The sequence below is a fragment of the Dermochelys coriacea genome, chromosome 21 (assembly GCF_009764565.3).
Source record: "Dermochelys coriacea isolate rDerCor1 chromosome 21, rDerCor1.pri.v4, whole genome shotgun sequence".
NCBI lineage: Eukaryota > Metazoa > Chordata > Testudines > Dermochelyidae > Dermochelys > Dermochelys coriacea.
In genome coordinates, this window is record NC_050088.1 from 11,115,687 (window position 1) to 11,142,369 (window position 26,683).

Consider the following 26,683-nt stretch of genomic DNA (forward strand, 5'->3'; position numbering starts at 1 on the left):
AGAACACTTCAATCTCTCTGGTCACTCGATTACAGCCCTAAGAGTGGCTATCCTTCAACAAAAAAGCTTCAAAAACAGACTCCAACGAGAGACTGCTGAATTGGAATTAATTTGCAAACTGGATACAATTAATTTAGGCTTGAATAGAGACTGGGAATGGATGAGTCATTACACAAAGTAAAACTATTTCCCCATGGTATTTCTCCCCCCCACCCTACCGCACCCCCCACTGTTCCTCAGATATTTTGTTAACTGCTGGAATTAGCCTACCTTGCTTGTCACCATGAAAGGTTTTCCTCCTTCCCCCCCCCCGCTGCTGGTGATGGCTCATCTTAAGTGATCACTCTCCTTACAGTGTCTATGATAAACCCATTGTTTCATGTTCTCTGTGTGTGTATATCAATCTCCCCTCTGTTTTTTCCACCAGATGCATCCGATGAAGTGAGCTGTAGCTCACGAAAGCTTATGCTCTAATAAATTTGTTAGTCTAAGGTGCCACAAGTACTGGATTCAGTGTTTTCCAATCTGACGACACATCACACAGCAACAGTCTTCTTCAGCAACGTCTTTGGTATTGTTCTCATGTAGTGCAGTGGCACACCCTACTGAGCCACAACAGCGTACTGTTGAAAAGTGCTGGCCCGCAGCAAGAGAAAGGTACCCTTGTGTAATAGGAGGGAGGTTACAGAGGGACACTGTCCTAATGGCATATGCAACTGTACTGGCCTATGCATTGCTAGGGCATGATGCAACTTGGCAGCCTGTTAAAAAGCAAAGATGTCCTGATGAACCACACCAGTGTGGAGGCTTGACACGGCCATTTGTAATCAAGTGGGGATCAGGGGAAGGGGTGACCTCATTTGATCTGATGCTGTTTTTAAAGGATGCAATTTTGCCTCCTCCCCTCTGGCAGTCCCGGGGCACCTCCCTGGAATTAGAGGCCTGCAGCCGTCCCCCCACCCGCCCCAGCTTCACACTGAGCGGTCTTGGGCCGTCTCCAGGGCGCCCCCCCGGACACTGTCAGCTTCCCTGGCAAAGGCTGAGGGCAGAGGCCTCACTGCTCTTAGTGCGCATGCTCCTGATTTTCTTGCACATGCGCATGGGTGGCGGAGTTGAGCGCGGTCCGAAGGCGACCTGGGCGTTCCTGTTCCGGGGGCGGAGTTACCGGGCCCCGGAACCTGGATGGGCGGCGGCGCGCGGTCGGAGCCCCAGGGCAGAGGCCGGGCCATGCAGGTTGCGGGGCGGGGTTCCAGGGGCTGGGCCCGGTGCATGGCGGTCAGGCGGCGGACTCGGCGCGCTCGGGCAGCCTCAGGTGGGTGCCGAGAGCGGGGGCGGCGGGAAGCTGCGGAGCCCGGCCTAGGCGGCCTGCGCCCAACCCCCGCCCGGGCTCGGTCCTGCGGTGGGGGGAGACCCCAATGCCCGGCACCCCGACCGCCGCCCCCTGGTACATCCCCGGGTCCCGTCCCGATCCAGGCCCCTGCTCACTCCCCCCCCCGCGCCATGTCCCCCGCCCCCTGCTCGCCCCCCCCGCGCCATGTCCCCCGCCCCCTGCTATCCCCACCCCCCCGCGCCATGTCCCCCTGCTCACCCCCCCGCGCCATGTCCCCCGCCCCCTGCTATCCCCACCCGCGCCATGTCCCCCGCCCCCTGCTATCCCCACCCCCCCGCGCCATGTCCCCCTGCTCACCCCCCCCCCCGCGCCATGTCCCCCGCCCCCTGCTCGCCCCCCCCCCGCGCCATGTCCCCCTGCTCGCCCCCCCCGCGCCATGTCCCCCGCCCCCTGCTATCCCCACCCCCCCGCGCCATGTCCCCCTGCTCACTCCCCCCGCGCCATGTCCCCCGCTCCCTGCTATCCCCACCCCCCCGCGCCATGTCCCCCTGCTCACTCCCCCCGCGCCATGTCCCCCGCCCCCTGCTATCCCCACCCCCCCGCGCCATGTCCCCCTGCTCCCCCCCCCCGCGCCATGTCCCCCGCCCCCTGCTATCCCCACCCCCCCCGCGCCATGTCCCCCTGCTCACTCCCCCCGCGCCATGTCCCCCGCTCCCTGCTATCCCCACCCCCCCGCGCCATGTCCCCCTGCTCCCCCCCCCCCGCGCCATGTCCCCCGCCCCCTGCTCACCCCCCCCGCGCCATGTCCCCCTGCTCACCCCCCCGCGCCATGTCCCCCGCCCCCTGCTATCCCCACCCCCCCGCGCCATGTCCCCCTGCTCACCCCCCCCCGCGCCATGTCCCCCGCCCCCTGCTATCCCCCCCCCCGCGCCATGTCCCCCTGCTCACCCCCCCCCCGCGCCATGTCCCCCGCCCCCTGCTCCCCCCCCGCGCCATGTCCCCCGCCCCCTGCTATCCCCCCCCCCCCCCGCCATGTCCCCCTGCTCACCCCCCCCGCGCCATGTCCCCCGCCCCCTGCTATCCCCACCCCCCCGCGCCATGTCCCCCTGCTCACCCCCCCCGCGCCATGTCCCCCGCCCCCTGCTATCCCCACCCCCCCGCGCCATGTCCCCCTGCTTGCCCCCCGCGCCATGTCCCCCGCCCCCTGCTCGCCCCCCGCGCCATGTCCCCCGCCCCCTGCTATCCCCACCCCCCCGCGCCATGTCCCCCTGCTCACTCCCCCCCCGCGCCATGTCCCCCGCCCCCTGCTATCCCCACCCCCCCGCGCCATGTCCCCCTGCTCACCCCCCCCCGCGCCATGTCCCCCGCCCCCTGCTATCCCCACCCCCCCGCGCCATGTCCCCCTGCTCACCCCCCCCGCCATGTCCCCCGCCCCCTGCTATCCCCACCCCCCCCGCGTCATGTCCCCCTGCTCACCCCCCCCGCGCCATGTCCCCCGCCCCCTGCTCGCCCCCCCCGCCATGTCCCCCGCCCCCTGCTATCCCCACCCCCCCGCGTCATGTCCCCCTGCTCACCCCCCCCGCGCCATGTCCCCCGCCCCCTCCTCGCCCCCCCGCGCCATGTCCCCCCTGCTCACTCCCCCCCCCGCGCCATGTCCCCCGCCCCCTGCTATCCCCACCCCGCGCCATGTCCCCCTGCTCACCCCCCCCGCGCCATGTCCCCCGCCCCCTGCTATCCCCACCCCCCCGCGCCATGTCCCCCTGCTCACTCCCCCCCCCGCGCCATGTCCCCCGCCCCCTGCTATCCCCACCCCCCCCGCGCCATGTCCCCCTGCTCACCCCCCCCGCGCCATGTCCCCCGCCCCCTGCTATCCCCACCCCCCCCGCGCCATGTCCCCCTGCTCACCCCCCCGCCATGTCCCCCGCCCCCTGCTATCCCCACCCCCCCGCGTCATGTCCCCCTGCTCACCCCCCCCCCGCGCCATGTCCCCCGCCCCCTGCTCGCCCCCCCCGCCATGTCCCCCGCCCCCTGCTATCCCCACCCCCCCGCGTCATGTCCCCCTGCTCCCCCCCCCCCGCGCCATGTCCCCCGCCCCCTGCTCGCCCCCCCCGCGCCATGTCCCCCTGCTCACTCCCCCCCCCCGCGCCATGTCCCCCGCCCCCTGCTATCCCCACCCCCGCGCCATGTCCCCCTGCTCACCCCCCCCGCGCCATGTCCCCCGCCCCCTGCTATCCCCACCCCCCCCGCGCCATGTCCCCCCTGCTCACTCCCCCCCCCGCGCCATGTCCCCCGCCCCCTGCTATCCCCACCCCCCCCCGCGCCATGTCCCCCGCCCCCTGCTCGCCCCCCCCCGCGCCATGTCCCCCTGCTCACTCCCCCCCCCCCGCGCCATGTCCCCCGCCCCCTGCTCACCCCCTGCTCACCCCCCCCCCGCCCCCTGCTCACCTCCCCGCGCCATGTCCCCCCGCCCTCTGCTATCCCCACCCCCCTGTGCCATGTTCCCCTGCTCGCCCCCCCCGCCCCCTGCTCACCCCCCCGCGCCATGTCCCCTCGCCCCCCCGCGCCATGTCCCCCGCCCCTGCTCGCCCCCCCGCGCCATGTCCCCCCGCCCCCTGCTCGCCCCCCCGCGCCATGTCCCCCTGCCCTCTGCTATCCTCACCCCCCCGCGCCATGTCCCCCGCCCCCTGCTATCCCCACCCCCCTGTGCCATGTCCCCCTGCTCGCCCCCCCGCGCCATGTCCCCCCGCCCCTGCTCGCCCCCCCGCGCCATGTCCCCCCGCCCCCCGCGCCATGTCCCCTCGCCCCCCCGCGCCATGTCCCCTCGCCCCCCCCGCGCCATGTCCCCCGCCCCCTGCTCGCCCCCCCGCGCCATGTCCCCCTGCCCTCTGCTATCCTCACCCCCCCCGCGCCATGTCCCCCGCCCTCTGCTATCCCCACCCCCCTGTGCCATGTCCCCCTGCTCGCCCCCCCGCGCCATGTCCCCCCACCCCCTGCTCGCCCCCCCGCGCCATGTCCCCCCGCCCCCTGCCCGCCCCCTGCTCACCCCCCCGCGCCATGTCCCCTCGCCCCCCGCGCCATGTCCCCTCGCCCCCCGCCCCCTGCTCACCCCCCCGCCCCCTGCTCACCCCCCCCGCGCCATGTCCCCCCGCCCTCTGCTATCCTCACCCCCCCGCGCCATGTCCCCCTGCTCACCCCCCCGCGCCATGTCCCCCCGCCCCCTCCTAACCCCCCCGTGCCATGTCCCCCCACCCCCTGCTAGCCCCTGCACCATGTCCCCCTGCTCACCCCCCTCGTGCAATGTCCCCCCGCCCCCTGCTATCCCCACCCCCCTGCGCCATGTCCCCCTGCTCACTCCCCCCGCGCCATGTCCCCCGCCCCCTGCTAACCCCACCCGCCCCGGCCCCCTGCTAACCCCCCCCCCGCACCATGTCCCCCGCCCCCTGCTAACCCCACCTCCCCGTGCTATGGCCCTCCCCCGGACCCTTGCTAACCTCACCCCCCCACGCCATGGCCCCCCCGGTCCCCTGAACCTCCTCCGCGCCATGTCCCCCGGCCCCCTGCTAACCCCACCCCCCTGCGCCATAACCCCCCGGCCCCTTGCTAACCCCACCCCCCCGCGCCACAGTTTCCCTTTTCTGATCCCCTTCAACATCCTCTAACTCCCTATAACCTCACTGCTAATTCCCTTAACTCCAGCTCTGCCACATAATAGCTCATTCTGAATCTGCAATTTGAATTCCCCCAACTATTGCATTAAACTTCTTCTTAACTGACTTTATGCTCCTTAAACGTTTTCGTCCTTGTTTATCAAGGGCTTGTTTTTACTAGAACACATGTCAACAAACACATCGTCAATTTGACACAGTGACAAGGACTGTCACATTAACCACAACCAGCTGCTAAAATAGTCAACCATAGGATTACCCATAAAACAGTTGGCACAGTGTTAAACGCTTCATGGCCTTCTGGTGCTTGAAAGGTCTGTCTAGATGAAAACTAACTCAATTTCAAAGACCAGCTTCTTTCAACATAGTTGGAAATCCACATTAACGGCTCTCTCCCAGTATTATCCCTTTTCACCCTGTCATGCGCACACAGATGGCAGAGAGAGAGGATGTAGAGTGCTGGGGATGGTTGGGGGTTGGATGAGATGTAAAACTGAGATCCTGACTGCTTTTGATTATTAAAAGTCTAATAGCACTTGACTCAGAGTTGCGGGGTGTTAACATTCCCATTCAAGTAATTACATTCTACCTTCTGACATTCCCTCATATCAACTGTGTGTAGTATTCTTCTCTGTCTTTCTAAACAGTCATGTAGTGTTCTGCACTATCAAACAGTTGCTCTGCTCCAGCAGAGAGGTTGTTGCACTTTGGGGGTGGATGAAATAATGTTTGGGGTGTCTGTACTTTATTAATGTGCTTTATAGTGGTAAGAAAGGATTATTTAATTTGATAGCACCCACAGGTTCCAATCCTGTTCAGAGGTCCATTGCAATTGGTGCTGTACAAACATAAGAGGACATAATCCCTGCCCCAAAAAGCTTACAGGAGTGTTTTATAGTGCTAGAAAAGATGCTGTATAAATACAAGACTCTATTATTAGAGAGATACTGTTGTCTAGTGGATATAGCACTGAACTGTGATTCAGGAGATCCGGGTTCTATTCCCAGCCTTGCTGCTGACCTGCTGGGAAACCCTGGGCAAATCATTTCATCTTTCTGTGCTTCAGTTTCCCATGGGGATGATGATATTGACCTCATTTGTAAGCCTTTGAGATCTATGTATTATAAATTATAAAAGCTACAGATAAGAGGAAAGTGGTGGTATTAATATTATTATTTGTGGTATTAGAATTAGTATTCTATTATTCTTTCAATAAAAGTTACATTCTCAATTAGAGTTCATGTTTTGCCCCCAGAGATCTGATAATTCACAGGTAAAATGCCAAAGTTTCAAACCTATGTGCTAAATTTTAAGTAATTTCTAATTGCACTTCCCACAAGTTTCCTTTGGGGCCCATCATCACAGCTGCTATCTTGCCTAATGCCACATTGGAACTCTTGGCTTTTGGAAATTGCAGCACAATGATGCACAGTGGCAGTACTGAGCATGCTGCCCCTCCCATTGTTGCTGATCTGGGCATCAAGGTTTGATTTATGTAGGACATACTTAGATATGACATGTTTCAGAGTAGCAGCCGTGTTAGTCTGTATTCGCAAAAAGAAAAGGAGTACTCACGAAAGCTTATGCTCAAATAAATTTGTTGGTCTCTAAGGTGCCACGAGTCCTCCTGGTTTTTTTAGATATAACAGTGAGATGCCATAGAAAACCCTAAGACATATGATCAGTCCCTCTCCTGGTAATAAAGAGCATAAACTGCCAGGCTGCCCCAGAAATAACTTTTTAAAACTGCACAGACCTTTCACTTCTGTAAGGGCTTGTCTATGTAGGAAAGTTCTTCTGGAATAAGGTAGGGTGTGAATTGAAAGCACATTTCTGCAGTAGTTCCTTCCTTGTGGGCACTCGAGTTTTAGATCTTAAAATGAGTTGTTTACAGTGTACCTGTAGAGGAAAAATAATCTGCCAGCTCACTTGACAGCTGAGCTTTGTTTTCCCCATTTTTGTCCACAGAACTGGGCTTTGAGCCACATGTTAGAAATTCACATGACAGACACTGGAAGGATTATGGACATTATCCTATAATAACTTTTCCCCAAACTGTGGTTTGACATCCACCCATTTTTATGTGCATGTACAAATGTGTTTGGGGGGAAAATATAGTTTGAAATGTTCTTTTTAATCTAAGATTTGTAACAAAGAAGAAAATTCCTTGCCTGTTCCAAAAAGCCCCTGCTTCCAACACTCTCCCAAGTGTGTGCTGATTAAAGTGAAATTCATGTCTGGGGAGCAGTCATCAGGACACTATGGAGAGCTTGGGCCTGCAGGCAGTGACCCTTACTGATGGGACAACAGCCTACATTCAGCAGGCCATCAAAGGTAAGAGACCCTTTGAACTACTGAGCTTGCCCTTTTTAATGTTGAGTGACAGCTGCAGAAAATCAGACCTGTTGGCATCATACACACAATACTTGCTGTTTCCCTTGTTGTCTTGGGCAAGCAGCTTGTGGTTGTCTGTTAGGCTTCACTGACTCGTTAATAAAGAGGAAATGTACCACTGATCTGGAAAATAACACACAGGCGCCAAGAGAGCTGCTGAAACATAAACAGGATAGCTTCAGAATACATTGATTGGCTTTCTCTCTGCAGGTTATTTACAGACAGCAACTCCTGACTCCTGTTGGAGCCAAGCTAGGTGTTTTGTCTGACTAAGGAGCATAGAATTTGATTTATGCTAACACCTTTCTCATTGAAACGAGTAACGGGTTAAGTGTTGGTTAGTGAAGTAAAGCTGACATGAAATGCAACATCTGTTGTTTTAGTTTGGGAGTTCTGAAATGCTGCCCTCATGCAGTCTCTAGGAACTTTCACAAAATACACACTCCATGAAGTACTGGATGTCAAATTCATAGACAAACCCATCCATTAGATGCTCCCAAAATCTCTCCATCTTGGGCAAAAGCCTGAGGGAATAGATAGGGCTTGTGCTGTACCCTGAACTGTATCTGACCGGGGCGGGGGGGGAGTAGGTAGTGGGATCCAGAGCACAGAGTTCTCCACCTGAAACACCCTGCCTCCAGCCCCAGGCATTCATTGCTAGACTGTTAGAAGGAGCACCCAGGCTCCGCTCAACTGTAGAAACAGAGTGCAGGGAGGTAAGTGGTATGTTCATTCAGTTTGATTTGCAGCATTAGAACCTATTTTATTAATGTACCTTGTTGGCCAGGACATTAGGATTATCCCACACTTTTTTCAGAAATAGCTGCAGGATGTGTGTTTTTGCCCAAAGAGCCACAAAGGATGAGTACAAGAGACCTCAGCTTAACTCTCTGATGAAACATGGCATCTCTTTATAATATATATCATACCTGCTGCTCTGTAATGTCAGCATTGGGTTTGAATCAAAACTTTGGCCCAAAGGTAAAGGTGCTGCCCCAGATATACACCCAGGCACCACAATGATTATTGCAGAAAACCTTCTCTTCTTTAAAGCTATGAATAACTGTGTTTTTTAGTTAGAGCAGGCACTCTGAGTCAGGACTCCTGGATTATCTTCCATTGATCTGCTCTGTGACCCCCCCCCCCCAGCAAGTTTCCTATCTTTCTGTCCCTCAGTTCTCCCATCTGTAAAATGGGGATGATAATACCTCTCCCACTGGCATGTTCTGAAGCTTAGCTAATTGAAATCCTCATGAGAAGAGCAGAATGAATCCAAAGTACGATTATTTTCATTATTGCTCATGTCCTCTGACAGGCTTCCAAGGGAGGTTGTGGTATCCCCATCACTATAGGTTTTAAAGAACAGATTGGACAAAGTCTGTTGGGGTGGTTTAGGTTTATTTGGTCCTACCTCAGTGCAGGGTTCTGGACTAGATGACTTCTCGGGGTAACTTCCAGCCCTACATTTCTATGATTACATACATCCCTACTCATTTGAGTGAGAGCAGTTTATTTGAAAGAATTAATATACCACCCAGCATTTCTACATTCCTGGGGAATGACTTCTGGCAGAGCATAACATTTCCTTATCGAGAAAAATTTCCTTAGTGATCCTTTGATCAGTAGGAGACGGCAGCCCTAGTTCACATAGTCCTCCATTTCTGATCTTCCTTCATTATTTCCAGTTTTGATATGCTGCCTGGAGAACCTCATCCAGTATTTTAACTGGTCAACAAGTGTGTAGGTAGAACACAATTGATTTCTGCTTTGATTAAATCTATAATTTAAAAACACTATTAATAAAGAAGTAAACAAATAAGTATTACTTAACAGCAGGCATACATTTCTTGATCTGAAGATATAATGGGCTCCTACTGGGTATGTCATTTCCACATACTTTTATAGTTCTGTTTACAATGAACCTTCTTAAATGCAGATAGGATTAGTTCTTGTGGCAGAGTTTCTCTCCCTGGTCATACACTGGAGCCTGGCAATAGTCAGGTATTATTGATTGATTAAAGGTGGTTTGAGGTTCGAACCAGATACAACCCCCACCTCCCTGTTTTTGTTTTTTAAATGCAAGAATAATAGTTCCAAACACTATCTCTTGCCGTTGTGGTACTGCAGTGTTCTGCGTGCTTTTCATAGAGACTGTGTCTACATCTGTGTTTGGGGTGTTCATGTGCTAGGAGCTGTACAATCCTGACTGGGCCCTGCTTCTGGGCACTACCTACTTTCCCCTACTAATACCAACTAATACTAATAGCAACTTTTCTAAGGAGTTCCCCTAGCTCTGGTGGAAGATTAAGAGCATTTAGTAGCTCCATGTCATCTATATAAATACCCTAGGCATCCAGACTTGCATCTGGGGGTCCTGTCTGAGCTACATTTTAGGAAGTCAAGGGGGCCCTGACCTTTCTGCTGTCTGGTAGCTTTGCACTGAGTCAAGGTCATTGATGTAGTTTCATGTCTCCTCTCTGAAAACATAGAAATGAGCTGTAGGAGTATTGAAGCAGGGATTGAAAATTACACTGATCAGAGATCTGGCACTTGTTCTTTAGACCTGCTATACAGAGGAAAGCTTTAAGGTCAGAAATCTCACAATTCACAAACCAAAAGTGTGATAAAGGAATATGTCATCTCATGGATGTGTGTCATCCTATGGCATACATTACATGCTTATAGTTCTAGTAAATCTGGCAAGTCATGTTCTTTTGATTACCATCTTGCTTTCTTTTCCACTTGGATTCACCAAGTTTCTTTCTTTATTATATATTATAAATGCTAAAAAGGGTGTGCTTATTCATATACTCTAGACATCTTTGACGTAACTTAAAAATACACAGGTTAGCAGTCCCTAGTTTGAGATCCCCGAGGGCTCTAGACCCAAATGCTTTGCACCCTTTGAAAGTAGCATGGGCTTTCCTAGGTTACTAAAATGTTACAGCTGGAAATGTATTTAAGAAGCAAGATGGTAATCCTAATTATATGATTGTAAGGTTCCATTTCTCACAACCTGCCAAGGGTAGAGGCAATTAGTGCTTCAGGACCTGTAAAATTTTACAAGAATTCGTCCTTGACCAAGTGAAGAAAAATAAGCATTCAGTCCCTCATTTATGCCATTAAGAGGCCCCATCGGTTGCTGGTTTAAGCCCTAGTGGTATTTGCTAGAGCATTTTTGTTCCATTTACTTCTCTTTGTTTACATGGCAAAGAAAGCTGGCAAAAGAATCCTGGACTCTGTAAATAAGTGATGGTTGAGATTGCCTTAGACTGTTTCCTCCATTCAAACAACGTAGGAAAAGGAGGTTTGATCTTCTCTATGGTATTCATAAGTGTGCCCCCCATTACTAATGGTTCTGAATGCAAATAGGGGTTGATAAAATAAGGGCCTCATTTGGTGACTGTGATCCCATGAGATTAATTCTCTTTAGGAGAAATACCAAAAGGTTATGAACAAAGGGGAACAGTCATGTGTGCTGGAAGGTTTATCAGTACTGCAGTCAGTTATGATGGTTTTCTTTTCACACTGTTGCAGGAGAGAAGCTGCTTGAAGGGCAAGTGATTGAGCTTGAGGATGGGACGACAGCTTACATCCATCAAGTGACAGTCCAGAAAGGTGAGGATAAGTTGAACTCAGGTGGCATTTGGAATGTATCCCTACTTTGCTGGGGAGATGTTACCGGTGTGACTCAAGGCTGATCTCCTTGACAATTAGATCCCATCTCTAAATTCTAGCCTCAAGGAGTCCATCTGTGTCTGCTTTATTCCCCCTACCTATTGTTTTAGTGCTGAATGAAAATATAGATGCTTTTTCTCTAATGTGTGACTTACTGTGAAATATGTGGTAAATTCATCTGAGGCCAAATTTGCTGCTGATGTAAACAGATGCATGTTAAAATAGTGCTCTCTACAACAGTGTGTATCTGTCTGATCACAAATATGAGAAGTTCACTTCACTGTGTGTCCTTATACATAGCGTCTGTGTCCATGTGAATTAAATACAACATTAGGGCACTATACGTTTATCCCTGAACAGTCTGACATGAACTCTTCGTAAACTATTAGCTATATTAAACTCTGGAATAGTCTCCCCAGGAAAGTGATAGAAGCCCCATAACTTGGGTCATCAATAGACAAGTTTTCCTCTCGGATTTGAAATGAGATGATATTAACACAGCTAAGAGAGGAAGGGAATTTGTTTCACCTGAGAGGAGATACAGAGGATAAGAACCTTGCACCAATCATGATAAGGTGTTGTAAAGGAACAGAGAGAAGTTGGCTGCTAAATAAATAAAAGGAATTAGAGACAGAGGATGCTAACTGGAGTGGGAATCAGGATACTGGGGCTCTATTATCTGACCTAAAACTTGTTGTATGACCTTGGGGGCAAGTCAGTTAATTGTTGTGTGCCTCAGTTCCCCATCTGTAAAATGGGGATCGTTTCATTTCCCCATCTCACAGGGATTTTGGGAAAATAAATTAACTAATGATTGAAAAGCTCATTTCCTGCAGTGGTGAGTGCTGTAGAAAAGCCAGTAAAGAAGAGAGTAGCTCAGGCAAATCCATGGCAGGTTTTAAGAATGAGCAGGACATTTTTGAACTGAGCCTTATATGTGCTCTGTTGTATGGGGAATTGTCTGAGATCCAGACATGACATTCCTCACTCTGGTGTCTATGGGTTGTGTTGCTTTACAGAGTCTATAGCTTTTGAAGATGGGCAGCAAGTGGTGTTGGAAGATGGCAGCATGGCTTACATACACAACACACCTAAAGGTAATTTTTAATTCGTCCACCCTCTCCCAGGGTCAAGCATCTAATTAAACAAAATGTTGCAGGTTTCTAAGAATGTAGCCCGGGTGATGTCAGGTGTAGGAAATCCAGATGTGCCCGTACCATCAACGGAAACACAATGTGAAAGCCACATTCTTGCCGACATTGCTACTCATAAAAATTTATCTGGTTCACTTGGATTAACCTTTAACCAAGGATTCTTAAAACTTTCCCTGCTAACTCTGCATGTTTTTTTATAAATTGAGGTTATTGGCTTGGTCATCAACTCTAGCTCTGATGTGGGTTATGGCCCAACAGAAAGAGAAGGGTGCAGAACTGGCTCAAGACTCTTACCTTCTAGCAGAGCTTGCAACACAGGGAATTATTGTTGATCCATAAAATAAAAAAGGTCATCTTTACTATTGTGAATGGATAAATATTAATAACCACAGACTGATAATGGGTACTGTGGTGGAAAAAATTTAACCACATGATGTGTTTGGATTAGAACCAAGCCCGAGGCTCCTTTATTGATTACAAGCACAGGGGGGGTAACAGCTTTAAGTAGCTGCCCCCCGATGCAAAGTACACACAGCTCATTAAAGCTTAAAACCACAGACAAATTGTTCTTTTGTGGTTAATGTTTTTTAAGCTGTGGTGCTACAATTGCCTTACAATGGAATTTTTCACGCTCTTTTTTTATGCTTTATATACACAGTTAGCTTGACCAAAGTTTTAGGCCTACTTGGGTCCACTGAATTTTTCCTCCACAGCGCTGATGGGGTAATAATATGCCTTTTTAAGAGTGCTTGCTTCTCCTGTAATTATTCTCCAGAATAATTACACACACAAAAATTAAGTTAAAAGAACATGAAATTTGGAAAGTCAAGCTTCAAAGGTTAGGAAATGCCAGGATTATGTTTTCCTGTGCCAATAGATATGTAGCAATTGCTAATAAGCACTTATCAGCTTGACTACAGCCTTTGATTTTTGTGGTCCCCTCCAGAGGGTTATGATGCCAATGCCGTGGAAGAGGTTCAGCTGGAGGATGGCTCCACTGCCTACATACATCGTCCTGTTGTCATGCCAGCTGGCAGCACCATCCTCGCCGTGCAGGCGGAAACAGGGCTGGAGGAATTGGCTGGGGAGGAGGAAGATGACACCTTTGATGCTGATACCATTAATGCTCTCAAGCAATATGCCAACAAGGTAAGGATGCCACACTCCTTTTATGGTCTGGCATCATGGCTGATTGGTTGGTGGGGAGGAGCTGATTCCCAGACCAGATCAGGACAGGAGGTTAAGTAACCACAACTGCCTGGCACTTTGTATACCAGCTTCTCAGTGAAAGTACAGACTTTTAGAAGAGAAATTGCACAGTACTCTTGTAGGAATGTAGCTACTGATGTTAAGATGGGCATTTAACGGTCCCATAATACTGTTAATGAACATTTAAAGGCTCCCATTGGTATTGTGGAATACCCTTCCCCACCCTCTCTGTTAGCTGACACATGCAGGGAGGTACCTAGCTATAGGTGTGGTTCTGCTCCTGGGTTTCCACTGTGCGTTGGGCTATTTACATTTAATTGGCTGCAAATGCAGCACTGACCAATGAAAAGCCAGATCAGGAAAAAGATGCTTTTTATGATCTGTTACAGGATGTGTTAACCAAGGTCCCAAAGCATGAAATCATAGCAACTGGGTGATTTTAATGCAAAGGGTAGAAGTAACAATGATGGGTCAGACAAATTTATAGGCAAGTGTGGCAGGGATTTGGACATGAACCAAAATGGTGCATGATTAGTAGAAATTTGCAGCATGAACAACCTGGTGGTAGGTGGAACAATGTTTCCTCATGAAGAAATTCATAAAGTGACCTGAAACTCCCCAGGTGGTACTACAGAAACCATATAGATCACCTCTGCATGTCAAGAACGTTTTGCAGCTCGTTGACAGATGGACATGTGTGCAGGGAAGCAGATGTGGGCAGTGACATTTGTAATGCTAAATTGAAGATCAAGGTAAAGAGGATGGCGAAGGTTAAAAGAAGACCGCGCAATTAAAAGACCCAAACACAAAAAATGCTTTTTAGCTTGAACTTAAGAGCGGGTTCAGTGTTCTGATGGAGTGAACTGAAGAAAACTCAGACTGATACTCTGTGGGAAAACATCAGTGTGTGCTATCTAGAAAGTGCAAAGAGTTCTAATAACGAAATATGAAGGGGAAGAATGTATTTGCAATGCTACTTGGGCAGCAGTGGAAAAGAGAAGAAGTGCAAACCAAATTTGAATCATGAGACATGAATAGACAAGCAAGTGGCAAGAAGATTACAGAGCACTAGACAGAGAGGTAAAAAAGGAGTGCTAAGAAGAAATAAAAGGGAAAATTGATAGAAAATGTCAAGAGGCTGAAGATGCCAACCTCATATAAGACAATCAATCAAACAACGAACAGGGAACTTGAGCAATATTGGAAACCCTATTAAAAATGCAAATGGAAAGACTCAACACAGAATAACAAAAAAAAAGATAGGCAGAACATTTTCTGGCTGTTTTTAAATAGACTGAAGACCTACCACTAGAGCTCGGTATTGATGTAGTGTCTATACAATGGAAAAGGTTAGAAAAACCATCAGTAAACTCAAAAATGGGAAAGCAGCTGGAGAAGATGACATTACTGGAGAGATGCTTAAAGCAAATGATGAAACAGCCCTCCAGGATCTCCTTGTGTTTTTTAATAGAATATGGAATGAAGAAAAGAACCCATGGAAGAGATTGTAATTGTAATTACTCATTGTAATATTGCCGAAGAAGGATGACCTTACCAACTGCAATAACTGGAGAGGGATCAGCTTTCAGTATCTGGGAAAATCATGTGCAAGATTGTCCTGGAACTTGTCAAGAACAAATGGACCTTCAACTCAGAGAGGAATAAGCAGGTTTTAGTCCATTGTTATGTGCAGACCACATTGTTCTCAGATAGAGTGGCAAGCAGCCCTTATGATTAAAAAATGTTAGATTTCAAGAATGTTTTTGACAACGGACACAGAAACCATCTTTCGTATATTATGGAATATCAGCAACAATAATTAGAATAATCAAGGCTCTATATGATGATGCCAAATGTGCAGTCAGAGATGGTGACACCATCAGCCAACAGTTTGCAGTGACAACTGGAGTAAGGAAAGGGTGTGTTATGTCCCCACTATTGTTTACACTGGTCATGGTGGTATGAAGAAAGTGACCGCAGAATGCAACTGAGGAATTTTATGGACAAATGATAAAGCACAATTGGATTACCTCATTTTTGCTAATGACACTGTCTTGCTTAGCTCAACACATTGCTTAATGGAAGAAAAGACCCACCTTTTCGCAGACAGAGTGAAACAAATTGGTTTGTTCATAAACAAGGGGGGGGGAATTGCTATCAATTTCCTAAAAATAACCTTTAGAACAGACGAAGAAACACTAGAAAAAGTGAGTCATTTTATCTGTCTAGGGCGTGAGATGTGCAGTGATGGTGACATGCTAGATTTCAAGCAATAAATATCTAAAGCAGCAAACAACTTTCAGAAAGTTTGGATAAATATTCGGATTTCATAAAGATTTGGACAAGTAGCATGATAGGCAGTGATACACCAGTATGAATTTTTAACACTGGCATCATGTCTGTCATCCTTTATGAAGTTGGGTCATGGAAATCTACAACAGGACTTGATTCCAAAATATAAATGCCTGTGGAAGATCGTCAGAGTCCATTGGGAAGAGTTTCTTAGAACATCAGAAATTCTAAGTAGAGCAAACCAACCTAAAGCATCGCATTTGGTAAGAAAAAGATGGACTTAGAGAAACATTACACAGAACAATAAAGAAAGAAGCCAAATGGATCACTAGGACACTGAGAAGCCTGAAATGACTAGCACAAGACCGAGAGAGAGAGTCCACCAGTTTTCTATTTATGGAGCTGAGGATGCGTGAGGATAAAGATAAAGAAAAGAAATGCAGCTGCGGAAAGAGCAATGAAATGCAGTGATCTCTATACAACTTGGATTTTGTTTCATTGCTTTTGTGCTTTTCCCCTGGCCACTTGTATGTAATTTCATTCTGTCCATCTAAATTCCCTTTATACTTTCAACTGGATACAATCTTCTTCTTCTAGAAGTGGCTGCATTACAGTGGCAGATGAAATGTATAGTTATAAAGCATATGTGATTCTTCTGGATGGAAAGTGTTCTAGAAGTATAAGATACTGTGAGAATATGTTTCTAGGATCTATGAACCTGCTTTATATTCCCGATGAGCTGCAAATTTCACCGGCAACTTAAAGCAGCTCACAGGCTCTCCGAGTCCCAGCCTTTGTTTCTGTGGTAAAATCCCACACTCACAAGCGGGCACTTAAGTTCACTGTTAATTTTTCCCTCTCCCTTCCACAAACTACAGACTTTCCTGCTTTAATTACAATTAATGGAGCCCAGAAATCGTGTTTGTCTGAGCGATACGCACTCTTAATGTTTGCTGATAGAAGTAATCAATGATGCATGTTTCTCTTCATAAAGGGATTGTTGGTTGATATGACCAGCATAGCGCACCAAGATTTTTAATATGGCCATGAGACCCATAACATTGCTAAATCCAAAATGTGCTCGCTTGATCCAAGTGGTTGTGGAGATTACCAGTCCCAGCATGCAGTGCTCCATCTTAATTTGTGTGGCCTTAATATGGAGTATTGGGTGCAGGGACCTGTAGTCTTCATGCAGTTCACCTTTATATTAAAGATGTAAGCAGCTGCAGTCAACTCCATTTTATTTTTGGAAATGATCTTCAGGGTCCCAGCAGTTTACCAAGGCAGCCTTCAGGTAGGCAAAGATTGGCTCCCCAGACATGCAGGCTATGCCAATGTGACAAGATATTCCGTCACCACTAACAGCAGCTGTAGTGTCTAAAAAATAGCAGCCCGGCTGCACTCTGCTGGTGTGAATGTCTCATTGCTTGGTTATGGCTCACCTGTTCTGTGCTCTGCAAATGGGCATGAGCAAATGCTATGGTCTCTCCACTTGCAGGTCTCTGAGGAGGAAGAGCGAGTGAATAGCAGCAGCCACTTGAAGAATGAGGTTTCGAACAGTGCCCCTTCCCAGGTTTGTCCTTAGCCTGAGCTGATTCAAAGGAATATCTCACTAACTTGCTAGCCCACCGCTTCTTAGGTTTGGGTTGAGGAGGGAGCCGTAAGTGTGCCTTGTTTGACTTAACCAGTTTAATGGCTAATCTTTTTTCTAGTATGGCTATTTTTGTTGATCTCCCCTCTTTATAGAGCTGTTTTCTTCTGGGCTTTTTCAACATATGAATGTTTTGGATCATACATCTAGCAAGACTTGCAATTTCATCCTAAAAATGGACTAGCCAAGGCACAAAATCTACTTGTTCCCCCCTGAGCGATGAGGGCTCTGGAAGAGCTAAAGAGATTCAATCCCCTTGTCAGTGAATGGCTTATGATAGGCAAAGAGGCCATTAGAATTTTTCAAGGCTGAAAATTAGGATTATAAACCAGATATTTTTATTCAGTATGAGATATGGTAGATAATCATCTGAGTAATCCTCAGCTCTCCTATAGCACCTTTCATCAGAGATTTTCAAAGCACTTTGCAAACTGTTAGTTAATGAAACCTTGCAACTCCAGGGTAAGGCTGGTAACTATTGTGAGCCATATTTTACTTATGAGTAAACTGAGGCACAGAGCAGTGAAGTGACCTGCCAAAGATCACCCAGTGAGCTGGGAAATGGAGCCCAGAAATCGTGACTCCTGCTCCTCTTGACTGCCCTGTATATGGGTTGCTGTACATTTGTATGTACCTGAGATGTATTTTCCAGTGGGATCAGGGTACAAGATGAGGGTGCAGGGGTAAATTCATGCTGGCCTTGCAAGGTCTCTTGTGGTGGTTCTTTAGGCTTAGCCTCACTGTGTTTCTTGGCAGGATCTGCGGGAAGAGGAGATGTGCAGCAACGGGAAGGGGCAGCAGGTTGGTGACAGAGCCTTCCGTTGTGGTTATAAAGGTTGCGGCCGTCTCTACACCACAGCCCACCATTTAAAGGTAAGCCAGCTAATGCACTGACACCCAAAGCTCCATCCAGAGGACCCCTTGCTATAATAGCAGCTCCCCGTGCTCCCATGCAGGGGATTGAGACACTCAAACTTGGCCCCATGAGGGAAAAGGCTAGGATCCCTGTGTAAGGAGCATGGCTCTCTGTGATGACTTTCTGTGGCCATTTTGGGAGATGCATCCACCTGTCAAGAGCCAGAGGGATGGGGCTTGTCACCTGGAGGAAGGCTGGTGTCTTGAGAATATCCACATGAGAAGAGATGAGGAACCTTGAGGGGTTTAGAGGAAGGGGGACCTCGTCTTGACAATTGACGCTTGTAACTTTGACTGCTGAGCTGCAGTGCTTTCAAAGCAGAGCTGATGGACATCTGTGTGTCCTTTGCAGCAATGAGCAGGATCTAGATCCTATCTAAGCATTAGAAACACTTGTTGTCCTGCTATCCAGCATGTAGCTTGAAGTAGAACACAGCAATTGTATAAGGTCTTATCTGGGCTGGGATAAAAGTTCTTTTATTGGACCAACGTCTCTTGGTGGGATGTATAAGCTTTCGAGCTGTTCAGGTCTGGGCAAGGAAGCAGGGTGTTCGAGCTAAATACAAGCTTGGTCAGATTGTTAAGAAGGTGTAATGCACGTTGGAGGCAGTCACTTGAAATGAAGTTACCCCACCTACCTTGTCTCTCTCATATCCTGGGACCAACATGGCTACAACAATACTGCAAACAACGTAGGGTAAAAGGTGTATCGTAAAAACATGTTAGCTCATGAGCTGTATTTTTACCACGTGTCAGTTGGTTGAGGTGAGCCCTAGCAGGAAGCCCAGCTGGCTAACGAGTATTAAAACCAATATCCCCTGTCACCTAGGGGTTTAAAATGTCTTCACTAATCCTAACCTAGACCAGGCCTAACCGCACACAGCTGCTACACAGCAGCTTAGCACAGGAAGTAAACGAGAACCCCGTGTCTGACTGATGTGAGGATGGGTGGGTTGGAATGTAGGTGGCAAAGCAGCTGGAGAGTCCCAAGTGTTCTCCTTCCCCCAGATCTCCACATGCTGCTGCCCCCTCTAGTCCACCTAAGTCTTGGCTTCACATTCTGTCCCTTCTCCCTCTCTCCAGGTGCACGAGCGAGCTCACACGGGCGATCGGCCTTACAGGTGTGACTTCCCGAGCTGTGGGAAAGCATTTGCTACAGGTAACGGTTGTAGATCACCTACCGAAAAACTGTCCTGTGCACATGAATCTCACTCCTGAGGCTGCCCGTTTTGTTGTTCTGGGGAAGCTCAGTTTTTAAGGCCCCAATACGAAGACACTCTTTCTCTCCTCTCCCTCCCCATTGTAAACTTCTTGGAACTCAGTTTATCTAACTTGGAAAGGTGAAGGACTAAATGGCCCCTGCTGGGATTTGAGCCTGTTTCCAGGCAGTCCAGGTGTTCCATCCGTTGACCTCACAGGACAGAGCTTTGACAATCCACAGAGTGAGAGGTGGTCCATATATTCCCATGCTACTTGCAGCAGATTGCAACACGAATTTCCTGTGACCTCTTCCCTTGCAGGGTATGGGCTGAAGAGCCATGTGAGAACGCACACTGGTGAGAAGCCGTACAAGTGCCCCGAGGACATGTGTAGCAAAGCCTTCAAAACCTCTGGGGACCTGCAGAAACACATCCGCACACACACAGGTGGGCTGCACTGCCACATAGCAAGAGGTCTGAGCTCAGTCCTCCCCGGTCTGAAGGTGTTGATGACAAGGAAGCACGTGTCCATTTTGATTATTGTTCATTAGGTGTGTTATGGTAGTCTCCAGGAGCCCATTGTGCTAGGTTCTGTACAAACACAGAAAGATGGTCCCTGCCCAAGAGAGCTCACACTCTAGTTACAGGACGAGAGACAGCTGGTGGATATAGACAGATGGGAGTACAAGGAAACAATGAGGCAATACTGGCTAAACCGGTGGTTTTCAACCTTTTTTTTTATTTTCATTTGCAAAAAATTTCAAATGGAGGCACGGACCCCTTTGGAAATTTTAGACATAGGCTGCAGACTCCAGGTTGAAAACCACTGATCTAAACAGATGGGACAGACACAGGTCAGGGAAAGAACACACAAGTGAGAGCAATGTGACTGTAACAAACAGCGGGTCAGCTCAGTTATTTTATTGTTCTGATTTGCATTGCTATACGCTTACATGCTGGATGAAACTTCTGTATCCTTAGATCCTTCCCTGAAGTGCTGCATTGATGTCAAACTGAGACAGACAAAAGCACTGTGAATCTCAGCTTTGCGGTCTGATGCATGATGATAAAAAATACAGTGGAAGGCGCGTGGTGTATTAGCTTGTTTCCTACAGAACATGTCTGCAATTGGCAGCCTCGTCAGGGAGGACTGAATTGACCATGGAGACTTTGCTTCCTTTCTGTGCTAAGGAGTCCCTGCAGAGCTGGCGCACATTGGTGTGCTGCCCTGGCTGTGCTGTCATCTTAGCACTAAACTCACCTAATAGAAAGAGAGCTTTTCGTGGGATAGACGTTGTCAAGCATTAGGTTCGGGGGGAATATGAAGAAGACCTGTCAAAAACATGAAGCCATGTGTATGCCTTGCAGCCCATCCTTTCTGCTTATTTTTGTGCACAGTGCAACTGGATTCTCCGAATGCCCTAAGGCCTTGGAATTGAGGGACTCTTCAATGTTACAGACATGGTGGCGGGGATGCGATCACTGTTTCAAACTCCAGGGCGTTGTGGGGAGCGAAGGTCAGTCTGACTGGCAGAAGCCATACCCTGCTTTTCTTCTTTTTGTTGATGAAGGTGAGCGTCCCTTCAAATGCCCGTTTGAAGGCTGTGGCCGCTCGTTCACCACCTCCAACATCCGTAAGGTCCACATCCGGACACACACAGGGGAGCGGCCGTACATGTGTCCTGAGCCCAACTGCGGGAGAGGCTTCACGAGTGCCACCAACTACAAGAACCACATGAGAATTCACACAGGTAAACTGCGGGAGAGGGTATAATGCCCCCTGTAGGAAAGACAACTGATTCCATAGCCAAGTGACAATGTTGCCTGTACCCGGCTGTCCAGTTCCATAGATTTCTATCACCTGGCCAAATTTTCCCTTTCCAGGTTTTGAGGGTAGTGAGGCAGTGAAGGTCATAGGACTTGCCTTATTGGGCCAGTTTATTGTTCCATCAACTCCAGTATCCTGCTTCCCGCTGTGGTGATAAGAGGAAGACAAAACAACCGTCTGTGATGGACCTGCACGGTTTTACTGTGCCCTGTATAGTGCAGGTGAAAAGCTCCCTTCCTGACACTGACTTTCTGTCAGTTTATGCCTGAAAGCATGGTAGCTGAGCGCTCTTACCTTTTTAAACTCTAGTAGTTAACTGCAGAGGGACTGAGGTTCTGTAGCCCACTGCTCCCCTGTAAAATGGACAAATAAAACACTCCATAAAGGTTGCAAAGGCTCTACAGATCCACGTGTCTATGAGAGAGACACATCAGGCTGTGCAGAGTGGAGGGGGATCTGCCTGGAAAATGCTTGGTCTGAGCCCAGGACTGGGAGGCAGAACTAATGGATTCTGTTCTTGGCTCTGCCACTGACTCACTGGGTGACCTTGGCCAAATCTTCTGGCTTCTCTGTGCCTTGGTTTCCCATATGAAATGGGGTGAATCCCTACCCCGCCCCTTGGCAGGGTGCGGATGAATGTAATGCTTGGGCAGACTCCCAACGTTGGCAGCATGCCTAGTGCTGTTATGGCCCCACCCTGTCACGTGACGACCGCCTCTCTCCCCATCCTAGGCGAGAAGCCGTACATGTGCACTGTGCCGGGCTGCGGGAAACGCTTCACTGAGTACTCCAGTCTGTACAAGCACCACGTGGTCCACACCCACTGCAAGCCCTACACCTGCAACAACTGCGGGAAGACCTACCGCCAGACCTCCACACTGGCCATGCACAAGCGGAGCGCCCACGGAGAGCTGGAGGCTACGGAGGAGAGCGAGCAGGCGCTCTACGAACAGCAGCAGCTGGAAGGTGCAGGCCACGTCCTCCTGCAGCCCAGACCGGGCTCGGATTAGACAGTGCAGCAAAGGGAGAGACTGAACTCCCCAGCCTGGGCCTGCAGCCCCCTCCCCTCGCTCATATCCAGCTCTGTGCAGGGAGGGGAGGAGACTGAGCCCCCCAGCCTGGGCCTGGAGCCTCCTCCCCTTGCTCACACCCAGCTCTGTGCGGTGGATGGGGGAGACTGAACCCCCCCAGCCTGGGCCTGCAGCCCCCTCCCCTCGCTCACACCCAGCTCTGTGTTATGGGGGGAGACTGAGCCCCCCCAGGCTGGGCCTGCAGCCCCCTCCCCTCACTCACACCCAGCTCTGTGCAGGGGAGAGTTGACTGAGCCCCCCCCCAGGCTGGGCCTGCAGCCCCCTCCCCTCACTCACAGCCAGCTCTGTGCAGGGGAGAGGTGAGACTGAGCCCCCCAGCCTGGGCCTGCAGCACCTCCCCTCGCTCACACCCAGCTCTGTGTGGGGAGGGGAGACTGAGCCCCCTAGCCTGGGCCTGCAGCCCCCTCCCCTCACTCACACCCAGCTCTGTGCAGGGAGTGGGGGAGACAGCCCCCCAGCCTGGGCCTGCAGCCCCCTCCCCTCGCTCACACCCAGTTCTGTTATGGGGAGAGAATGATCCCCCTAGCCTGGATCTGCAGCCCCGTCCCCTCGCTCATACCCAGTTCTGGAGGGGAGCCTCCATCCTAGGCCCGCAGCCACTCAGACTGAGCCCCACCTTCCAGACACACCTTGTGCCATTGTCATTACGATCCCATGCTCTTATCTGTTGCACTGTCCTATCCCTTCAGAGAGCAGGCAGATCCCAGGGTCATAGACACAGAGCCACATCCTGATGCTGCCCTTCTCACTGGCGCTTCCTTTCCCGTTTGCCCAGCTGCTGCAGAGAGGGGCCCCCCACTGAAGCGCCAGCACATTGCTTTCCTTGAGGAGGAGGAGGAGGAGGAGGATGGCATACCTACCCAGGTTTCACTTATCTCTCAGGATGGAACACAGCAGGTACAGAGACCAGGGGGCCCTCTAGAATTCGGGGTGCAGCTGACAAAGCTGGTCACTGCCTCTAACAGCCACACACGTTCTCCGTCCTCCTGGACAGCTGTTGGGGCCTTTCCTTTACCGTTAGATAGACATGGTCGGTCGGTCGCTCGCATCAGGGTGTGTGATGTGGGCCGGGCTTCATCGTAGCTTTGAGTTTAGGGTTCGTTTTTGTCTGAGTGCCGTGCTGCTGAAAGATGCTGGAGAGCAGCGAGCTGTAACGGTCAATCTGGTGCAGCCTGGGCAAAACCAGTTCAAGCTTCCGCTAAACGTCCCTGCCTTCATGTGTCAGTTTTGACATGGAGGGCAACGGAGGTTTCAGTCTCCTTGACCTCTGCTGAAAGTGCTGTTAAGAAGGTGCTTTATTTGTCCTGTGGGAGCTGTCTGAGGCTCACCAAAGACATTTGCCATTGCCCACTGAGCGCTCATCTGGTGGTAGCAGCTTTCAGTCTCTGTTGGCATTGGCTGGATTTAGATTGTGTTTTGCTTGCTATTTAAATTGCATTCCCTGTAACCACTGGCCATGTCCCCCTTGCTGATCAAGCAGAGCCTTCTGCCACAGGGCTTGAGAGCTAAATGTGGAAGCCAGTTTCTGCAGCACAGGGCTCAGGAAGTAGCTGCTGAGAATAGCTCCTCAATTTGCTTACCAGGCTGCCACAGAAAATTAACTAACTGCTCCTCATGAGCATAGCAGAAGATGCTTAAAGTGAGAGGAAGTTGAGGTCAAATGATTAGAGCTGGGGACTGGGAGTAGGACTCCTGGGTTCTAGTCCTGATTCTGCCACTGACTGTATGTCACCTTGGGCAAGTCACTTCACCTCTCTGTGCATTGGGTCATGCATCTGGACAATGGAGTCATGGTCCTTCTCTTCTTCATGGGAGTTATGCTGCCAAGCTCAGCAATTGCTTAAGGTCTTGCATGGGAAGCACTAGAGAAAAGCAAAGTGGGATCCAGAAGGGGGGCGGGCAGGCAGAGGGGCATCTGATAGCCCACGGTATCCTCTTTGTCCAGCAGGACAGCCCCCTTGCAAACCCACCTGGGTGCAAGTTGTGCCCTGTTAACCCTTCAATGGCTGACCATTTGTTTTCTCGTCACAGGTCAGTCTGTCCCACGAGGACTTACAGGCACTGGGCAGTGCCATCAGCATGGTAACGCAGAGTGGCACCATCACAATGCCACAGGAAGACCTCGCGGCTTCCGGCACGCACACCGTCACCATGGTCAGTGCGGATGGGACTGAGACGCAGCCGGTACGGGCTTCTTTCTGCTCACTCACTTAGGACTCTTCTGGGGCATGAGGAGGCCTTTGGGGGCATATAATTTATTTGGTTGTCTGTTTTCCAGGTTACAATAGTCACCGCTGGGGCAGTGATGTCTGAAGGGTCAGCCATCGCATCCCTCCATCACCAGCAAGTGGCACTGCTAGCAACTGCCTGCGGCACTCATATTGCAGTGCAGGTACCATGTGACACACTGTCCAGGGCTGAGCTTTGCTTCTGTGCAGTCACTCTGCTCAGATTCCCCCCCACACACACTTGCATCTACTTCAGACCTGCTCAAGGTGCTTGCTTCAGCACCTGGATTTCATGGCTGCCTCTGTGTCCCTCTCCTCAGTGTTCTTTCCTTTTAACTCCCATCTGTTTTCTGTGTCCACCTGTGTACTCAGCTCCCACCTACCTTGTCCTGGTAACTTTCCTTGTAATATTTCAGTAACATCTATTGTTATTTCTGTTATTTACCTTTCCCCATCACCCATGTTCTTCCCCATTTCGAGGTATTGATAGTGCCTGCCTCACTCACAGCAGTCTCCTGAACACACAGCGCTCCATTACTCCCCACTGCACCCCCTTTTCTGTGTGTCCTCTTACTCTGCACCCATTGCCCACCGATTGTATTCCTCTCACCTATCTATGTCTGTCCTTTCCCAGCACCCGTATTTCTTCTTCTATGTTTTGCCCCAGCACTGAGTATTCCTCTCTTCTCTGCACCAGTGTTCCTCACTCCTTCTCTCCTACCTCACCCCAGTCCTCTTGCATCTCATTCTGCCCCTGGGCTGTTCTGGTAAAATACAGATTGTCTCAGTCGGCATGTTTGGGAGACTGAAACCATTCATTCTGTCTCCTCTTGTAGCTGGAAGAGCAGCAGAGCCTGGAGGAAGCCATCAGCATGGCAACAGCAGCAATTCAGCAGGAGTCTGTAACGCTCAATGCGGCTGTGTCTGAGAACGGGTGCTGAGGCACTGCACAACCCGTGGCCGGGGAGGCTTGAGTGGAGCAGGGATGACAATCAAATGGCCCCTCGTGTTCGGTGCGGGGTTTCAGGATCTGAAACTGCCCCACCGGCTGCTGCACAGAAGACAAACTGTAAGGCGTGGTACAACCCGTGAACGCAGAAGGGGGTCCCTGATAACTGTTACGTGCATCCAGCTTGTGTGCTAGGCAGGCAGCGAGAGCAGATACAGGAGCTCGCTGGGCTGCCAGAGTGACCCTGTTTAAAGGGCTCTCCTATCCAGCGACATCTTTCTAAGAAACCTGGCTGCTGGCTTTGGCTGGAGGCTTCAGAGTTTTCCTGGATCCCAGGCAGTTGCTCTGCTGCCATCCAGGACTGTCCTGCTCATTTTCCAGGGACACTGGCATCCCCTGGGTCCAGAGCAGGGCGGAAGCACTTGTGTGCCTTTGTGGCCAAGAGTTGGAATTCCAAGGCAAGATGATCTGCTACACCTGCATGGAAGTGCAGAGACCGTAGCTTCAAGGCACCACCGGGAGTCAGCGATCATTTTGGAGAGGCAGTTCCTGGTCTCTCACACTAGGTGCTCTAGGGATGAACACAGATGATCTGACATCCACCCCCGCACCCCACCACCGGAAATACGAACACAAGTGGCACGTAAGCAACATATGCACAAAGGCAATAAAGCCCCATCAAAGCAACGCCAGGCTGTCCTGGTCTCGGTGTTTTGGACGACGATAACTTCTTGACGCTGGAAGTCAGAGAGTATCCCCAGCACAAGCAGAGGGCGGCAGGATCCACATTAGTCTGGATGTGACAGCACTTCTTCCTTTCTCCTTACCCCACTCCCTTGTGACTCAACAGCCAAGTTCATTTCCAGACTCAGCTGCTATGGGGGAGGGTATAGCACTCCACATGGGCAGGCCAGCACTTCTCGGGGGACAAGCTAGAGTTAGATGTAAATAGTGAGTTTAAATAAAACTAATTAAAGTTTTTTTTTAATATCCTTTCCTCTTTCTCTTTCAATCCCTGCAGCACACGGGAGGAGAAAGAGGAGGGTTGACATGTATTTAATAAAGCTTCTACATTTACACCTCTTTCCTGCCCTGCCTTA

The 26,683-nt window shown here is 50.5% G+C and overlaps 1 protein-coding gene across 2 annotated transcripts; it reads left to right on the forward strand.

Moving 5' to 3' along the window:
- The first annotated feature begins 1,068 nt into the window (after positions 1-1,068).
- On the forward strand, positions 1,069-26,575 carry ZNF76 (zinc finger protein 76). 2 transcript variants are annotated; one of them, XM_038379954.2, is made up of 15 exons: positions 1,069-1,312; positions 7,139-7,329; positions 10,927-11,007; positions 12,087-12,164; positions 13,168-13,370; positions 17,221-17,295; positions 18,130-18,246; positions 19,372-19,447; positions 19,809-19,934; positions 21,059-21,238; positions 22,048-22,281; positions 23,182-23,303; positions 24,438-24,590; positions 24,685-24,798; positions 25,471-26,575. In XM_038379954.2, exons 2-15 carry the CDS (start codon positions 7,257-7,259, stop codon positions 25,573-25,575), a joined length of 1,737 nt encoding a protein of 578 aa, XP_038235882.1. In that variant the 5' UTR covers positions 1,069-1,312; positions 7,139-7,256; the 3' UTR covers positions 25,576-26,575. The 2 variants fall into 2 exon arrangements, with proteins under 2 accessions (XP_038235882.1, XP_038235883.1); XM_038379955.2 differs by having other exon boundaries at positions 1,305-1,444.
- The last annotated feature ends 108 nt before the right edge of the window (positions 26,576-26,683 follow it).